This window comes from Mustela putorius, unplaced genomic scaffold, assembly GCF_011764305.1.
Source record: "Mustela putorius furo isolate JIRA1106 unplaced genomic scaffold, ASM1176430v1.1 tig00000196_pilon_pilon_pilon, whole genome shotgun sequence".
Taxonomy (NCBI): Eukaryota; Metazoa; Chordata; class Mammalia; order Carnivora; family Mustelidae; genus Mustela; species Mustela putorius.
Genome location: NW_025421310.1, coordinates 11,640,354 through 11,646,456, shown reverse-complemented (window position 1 = coordinate 11,646,456; position 6,103 = coordinate 11,640,354). Strand labels below are relative to the sequence as shown.

At 52.6% G+C, this 6,103-nt stretch overlaps 1 protein-coding gene across 1 annotated transcript; it reads left to right on the top strand.

Moving 5' to 3' along the window:
* Window positions 1-1,634: 1,634 nt before the first annotated feature.
* On the top strand, window positions 1,635-5,381 carry EMP3 (epithelial membrane protein 3). The gene is made up of 5 exons (XM_004767442.3): window positions 1,635-1,791; window positions 2,651-2,813; window positions 3,089-3,191; window positions 4,096-4,236; window positions 5,106-5,381. Exons 2-5 carry the CDS (start codon window positions 2,736-2,738, stop codon window positions 5,273-5,275), a joined length of 492 nt encoding a protein of 163 aa, XP_004767499.1. The 5' UTR covers window positions 1,635-1,791; window positions 2,651-2,735; the 3' UTR covers window positions 5,276-5,381.
* Window positions 5,382-6,103: the final 722 nt, after the last annotated feature.

Sequence of the window (6,103 nt, the reverse complement as noted above, 5' to 3'; positions counted from 1 at the left end):
ACTTTTTACTAGTACCCACACCCTCCAAGAGACCCAAGTATATAGTAATCACATCCCACCCTGATTCAATAATTCAACAATAAGTAATAATAACAGTGAACATTAAGTCCCTGGTACTACACTTCTGTTTAAAACCCTCCAGTGGTTTCTCACTGCCCTTAGAATAAAAGCCAAGCTCCTCCCCTAGTCTTCAAGGGCCCTCTTTAATTTCCCTTCCTACCACTCCCTCCAGCTCCCCCCAATTCCAGCCACACTGGTCCTTCTGTCTGCTCTCCAAACAACCTGAGCTTGTTCTTTCGAACTCCAGCCTCTCATTTCCCCTTCCTCCAGCCCTGAAATGACTCCTGTCCTCAGGTCTCCACTCAGATGTCCCCACCCCACAGAGCCCTTGTCTGATCACCTTGTTTAAAGTAGCTCCCTGCCGCTACTTCCTTCTCACCTCCACTCTGTTTTATTTCCTGCAAAGCACTTAGCACTGCCTCTGAAATTTCTCCACTGCATTGGTAGATTTTCTCTTTAGGGTCCACCAGCCCCTACTAGGAAAGTAGCCTCCATGATAACAGCAGGCATCACATCTGTTTTCTCTCTTATGACCTCCCGGTTCATAATAGATGTTCAATAAATGTTTGATGAAGAAAGGAACGAATGTGTGGCTGCGTTATAGTGTACCGGCATTACCTTATTCATTTCGAGTCAGTATCTGAATTAAGATTACCGCTATTAGTATATTGCCAATATTATCATTTTTTAAGAGATTGTATCTATTTATTTGACAGACAGAGACACAGTGAGAGAGGGAACACATACAGGGGAGGTGGGAAAGGGAGAAGCAGACTTCCCGCTGAGCAGGGAGCCCGATGCGGGGCTTGATTCCAGGACCCTGGATCATGACCTGAGCCAAAGGTAGATACTTAACGACTGAGTCACCCAGGTGCCCCTATTGTCAGTATTTTTAGTATTACAGTATCCATGTATGTTGCAGACGAGGAAAACGGGGCTCAGAGAGTTGAAATAATCAGTCAAGACTGCCCCCCCCCCGCCCCACCGGGCAGGAAATAGTGGCCCTGGCATCAACTTCCACTCCCTGTCCCCTTCCAGAATTTTACATGTTACCATTTTCCATCCCCTGATCCCCATTGTGGGGCGAACTCCCTCCCAGATCTCAACCCACCTCCACGCAGTGGGAATCTGGCCCTTTCTCCTAAACCCCCATTCCTCGAAGTATCCAGTCCTAAGTTCCATCAGGGAAAGCAGACTCCGGGCGGCCAGCTGGGGACAGGACCCAGTCTGGAGTCCTGAAAATCGGGCCCTCCCTCTCCTCGATGCTTGCCCCACCCTGCCGCTGCTCCACTCCCTGGACTCCAAGGACTTCTCATCTCAACGCTGGGAGTGAGCCCCAGAAGATGCCTGTCTGGGGGCAGTGGGTGGTGGCACAGAGAATGAGAAACCCAAGCGCCTAGTCCCTCCCTCTGACTACAGACCTCAGATGGGTGCGGTGCGAGTGGGTATAAAAGGGTCAGTATTTATTGGGAGGAGCAGAGAGAAAAACCAGGAGAGTGAGAAGAGAGAGAAAGGAGGCATAGGCAGTGAGGACTGGAGAGAGAAAGAAGGAAGAAAGGAGAGAAAGAGATCCTGATTGAAGGGGAGAAGGAGGAAGAGAGCCAGAGGGAGGGAGGAAGGCGGTGAGAGAGGCGGGGGCCTCGAGAGGGTGGAAGGAGGGAGGAGAAGGGCGGGGCGCGGAGGCCCCAGCAAGGGACGAGACTCCAGCTCCGACTTTTTCTGCCGCTCTCGGTAAGTTTTCAGTCCGTTATTCGGACTGGGATTTCTTTATTTACTTGGGAGTGCACTAGTTTGGGAAGGATACCCCCAGGCAGGGAGAGACGCCCTGCTCTCAGACCTCATGGAAATCCTTGTCATTTAAGAAGTGATCTCTTAGCACTTGGGGTGGAGATTCGGGAAGGGGTGGGGCCCGGCAAGGATTCGGGGTTCTCAGCAGAGCCCTCCACTGGTAAACTTCCTTTAGTTTTTCCCCATAGCTGTCCAATCTCTCCTGAGGACCCTTGCCAGAGAACACCCCACATCTGGGGGACGTCTAGGCACCCCCTTTCTGGACACTGATGGGTTCATTTTGTCAAGCCTCCTACTGCCAACCCAGGCCTCCCACCCCCAGCATGGATCTCACCCATTTTTCTTACAAGATGGGGTGGGGTGGGGTGGGGTGGGGACCTCATGGGCATAGCCAGGGACTGGGGTTTCCCTGTTTCTTGGAGGCAGGGGGTGAGATGAGTCACTGGGTGACTCATTGGGTCCCCCTCCTCCCTACCCCAGGAGAGGAGGGGGGTGACTCAAGGATGCCGCCTGTCTCTGGGGGGAAGCCCCCAGCTTCTGATGAATCTAGAGGGGTGTCTGCTTGAATTTTCACATCCTGGCTCATATGTGCCCAGGATCAGGACTTTGAGGAGACAGGAGGCCACACTGCTCATCCTACTTTCTCCTGGACCCAAGAGTCCATCCCTGGCTTGGTCCAACCTCTGGAGAATTCAGGAGTCCTTGCCCCCAGCCTACCCCCACTCAGACCCTGGAGTCCCGGCCCCCAGCCCTCTTCTTCATCACCCCCGGGGAGTCCTGACTCAGACCCCTTCTCCACCAGGATTGGAGCATCTCACCAGCACTTGTGCCAGCCTCTTGAAACAACCATCTCCTGACACCCCCCAGCCCAGGCTTCCACTGCAGCCATGTCTCTCCTCCTGCTGGTGGTCTCTGCCCTTCATATCCTCATTCTCATCCTGCTTTTCGTGGCCACTTTGGACAAGGTAAGCCTACTCCAGCCGGCAGGCATTTTCTCCTGCAGACTCCCACCACACCCCTCTTCTAAAGTCCCTCGGGCCCCACCCCTTTTCTCTAGCATCTTCCCTTCAGAGGTCTGCCTCTGAGGCCTCTACCGTGCCCTTTCCCCTGACTGCTCCCACCCCTTCTTACTAAATCCATGCCTTCCCCAGTCCAATGCCTTCCCAGCCCTACCCACAATTTCCCTGATGCCACCCACTGTCCTCTCCTAATGCTGCCCCTGTTTCTCTGTCCATCCCAGTCCTGGTGGACCCTCCCAGGGAAGGAGTCCCTGAATCTTTGGTATGACTGCACGTGGAACAATGACAACAAAACGTGGGCCTGCAGTAACGTCAGCGAGAATGGTGAGGGGGTTGCGGACCAATCTGCAAAGGGAGGGGTCACCCCAGGTCTCTTCCCGAGACCAAGAACTAGGACCCCTTCAAAGTTTGAGTGGACAGCTCTGGGTCTCAATGCTGAGTGAGTGGGGCTGATTATGACACTCTTATCTGCATGGTAGGGAGCAATATGCTCTTGTTCTAGAGAGAATGGACTAACCCCCTCCCTCCTTTATGATTCAGAAAGAGGGGAGAGCACATGCTATAGGTTTAAGGAATGGGGGAAGAAAGCTCCCAAGATTCTGTGAAGGTAGGATTATGTTTTCAAAATTCTAAGGAAATGGGACTGGTGTTTGTAATGGATGTCTGGGACCAGTTTGTCCAAGTTCCAAGGCATTGAAGCTGGAACCACATTAGGGTTCTAAAGGGGTGGGGCTAAATCCTTCCAGGGTCCTGAACAAGGTGGGTTGGGGGTATGGTGCTGTTGCATCTGAGTGATAAAGGAGGAGAGCTGTATCCTTCTAAACTTCCAAGAGAAAGAAAATGAAAGATTAAATGCTTTTCCCCTAAGAGTGAAGCAAGAACTTCTGTTCTCACCAGTTCTATTCAGTGTTATACTGGAGTTAGCCAATGCAACTGGGCAAGAAAAAGAAATAAAAGGTATAAAGAGGGGAGAGGAAAAAGCAACAATGTCTCTCTCTTCCCAGTGGACATGTTCATGTAGAAAATCCTAAAGAATCTTGAGAAAAGCTTCTAAAACTGATAAGGGAACTCAGCAAAGTAATAGGAATCAAGGTCAATATAAGTGATATTCACAAGTATCCAAACCTGTATGGCTGTGAACGGGGTAGGGCAGTGAACGATGCGCCAGCTGGTGGAGCTGGGACTCTGGACATACTGTGACTTCACCTCTATCTCCTCCTTACTGCAGGCTGGCTGAAGGCAGTTCAGGTCCTCATGGTGCTTTCCCTCATCCTCTGCTGCCTGTCCTTCATCCTGTTCATGTTCCAACTCTACACCATGCGGCGAGGAGGGCTTTTCTATGCCACTGGCCTCTGCCAGCTTTGCACCAGTGAGTACGGGCCCCAGGGAATTGAAGGGAAGTGACAGGGGACTGTCTGGGTGCTGTGGGCCCTGAGAATGGACATCAGGTCAAAGAAAACAATTATCAACAGCCCAAGGACCACCTTGGACTGTCCACCTTGGACAACAGCCCAAGGACCTGCCTTGTCAGGCTACCTCTCTGCCTGGGGACTTTTGGGAGTTGTACTTTTCACTGATTCCGTGTTTTGTGGTATGCATCTCTGAGTCATGTGGAAGCCGACACTTAGAGCTTCAAGGAGCCGGGGCTGGAAAAGGTGGTGTGAGCGAATACTTTAGATCCCAAGGATGGGAGGGAGACAGTTGGCTAAGTAATACTCCAGGAGAGAACTCTGAATCATAATAGCAGTGATTTTGTACAGCGAGCTTCTGTTTCTGGTGGACCTACCGCGTATCAGACACTCCAAGTTCATACACTTTAAAATTTTTTGCCTTCAGGAGCAGAGAGCTAAGTGATCATAGTCATTTTCTAGAATATTCTCTTAGGTTTCTATAAAGTATAAAGTCCCTCTCGTTTTAATTTACTATTTTCGAGCTTGGCTCACAGAAAGGCACTAAAAAATGTTCCTCAAAGGGATGGGTGGATGGATGGATGAATGGGTGGATGAATATTATCTCCCATTTTATGAATGAGTAAAGGGCACCCAGCCAGATCAGCTAAATTGCCCAAGGACCATATGCGGTGGCCTCGTCGCAAGGCTCTGAAGGAGTGAACCACAACTCCCAGAAGGCACCGGCGCTGAGCCCTGGCTCTCCAGCGGCTTCTTTGCCCCGTGGGTTGTTGGGAAATGCAGTCTTCTTGCGGGTACAGCGTGACACCTGGTTCTGGTCTCCCCGCAGGTGTGGCGGTCTTTACCGGAGCCTTGATCTACGCCATTCACGCTGAGGAGATCTTGGCGGAGCGCCCGCCGGGGGGCAGCTTTGGTTACTGCTTCGCCCTCGCTTGGGTGGCCTTCCCCCTTGCCCTGGCCAGTGGCGTCATCTACATCCACCTGCGGAAGCGGGAGTGAGGGCCCCCGCGTCGCCCTGCCGCCACTGCTGGTGCCGGGCCCTCTGTCTCATCCCTGAAGCCCCCGCCCCCGGCCTCCTCCAGAAAATAAAACCGTTTAACCGCTTGCTCCGCCTTTGTCTCCTTCCTTCCTCCCTGCCTCCTCCAGGGACCCAGGCTGCTAAGGCCTGATCTTTCCTGAACCTGGGACAGCACCTCCAGCAGCAGCCTTCAGAAAGTCCAGCTTCAGGCCCCCAGGCCCTTCTAAACCAGGACACAGGAAGCAGGGGTCCCAGCCGCATTCCCCCTTACCTGTGGCCCTGCACCCTCCCGTCTCAGGATTCCTGCAGAGTCTAGACCTCTAGGCACTTGCGGGGAAGAACCAGGCATGTGGGTTTCCTGTCCTCTTTTTCCATGTACAAGGGTGTCTTTCTCTCAACCAGGCAGGGTATGTGTTGTTCTAGATTGTTGGTCTCCACCCCCCGCCCCCCCCCCCCCCCCCCCCCCCCGACCTCTGGGAAGACTTTTCTGTTTCCCGCTTGGAACTCAGACACCTTCCCTCCTTAGAACCCAACCCTCTTCTTTCCCCTCCCCTGCCCAATTCTGCCACTAGTCCATATGACGTCTTAGTAAAAATAAGATGGTATCCCCCACCCCACCCCTCCAGGCTGACCTAGCCGGACCAGGACACACGTAGGGTATGGGGAGATGGCTGGATTTTACATTCAACCATGCCCTGGCTGTGTGCCATTTGCAGTGAACAATTTGCACAACCGCACATGGCTCTCCTTTCTTCCCTGTTCATAAGATCCAGTCTTTGGGGAACCAGGGCCTCTCCTCAGGAACCAAA

Excerpts from the sequence above, each read along its gene's own strand:
- EMP3 (XM_004767442.3), top strand. The coding sequence starts at position 2,736 with ATGTCTCTCCTCCTGCTGGTGGTCTCTGCCCTTCATATCCTCATTCTC. Across the intron at positions 3,192-4,095 it reads CAGTAACGTCAGCGAGAATG|GCTGGCTGAAGGCAGTTCAG; the intron begins GTGAGGGGGTTG and ends TCCTTACTGCAG. Across the intron at positions 4,237-5,105 it reads CCTCTGCCAGCTTTGCACCA|GTGTGGCGGTCTTTACCGGA; the intron begins GTGAGTACGGGC and ends GTCTCCCCGCAG.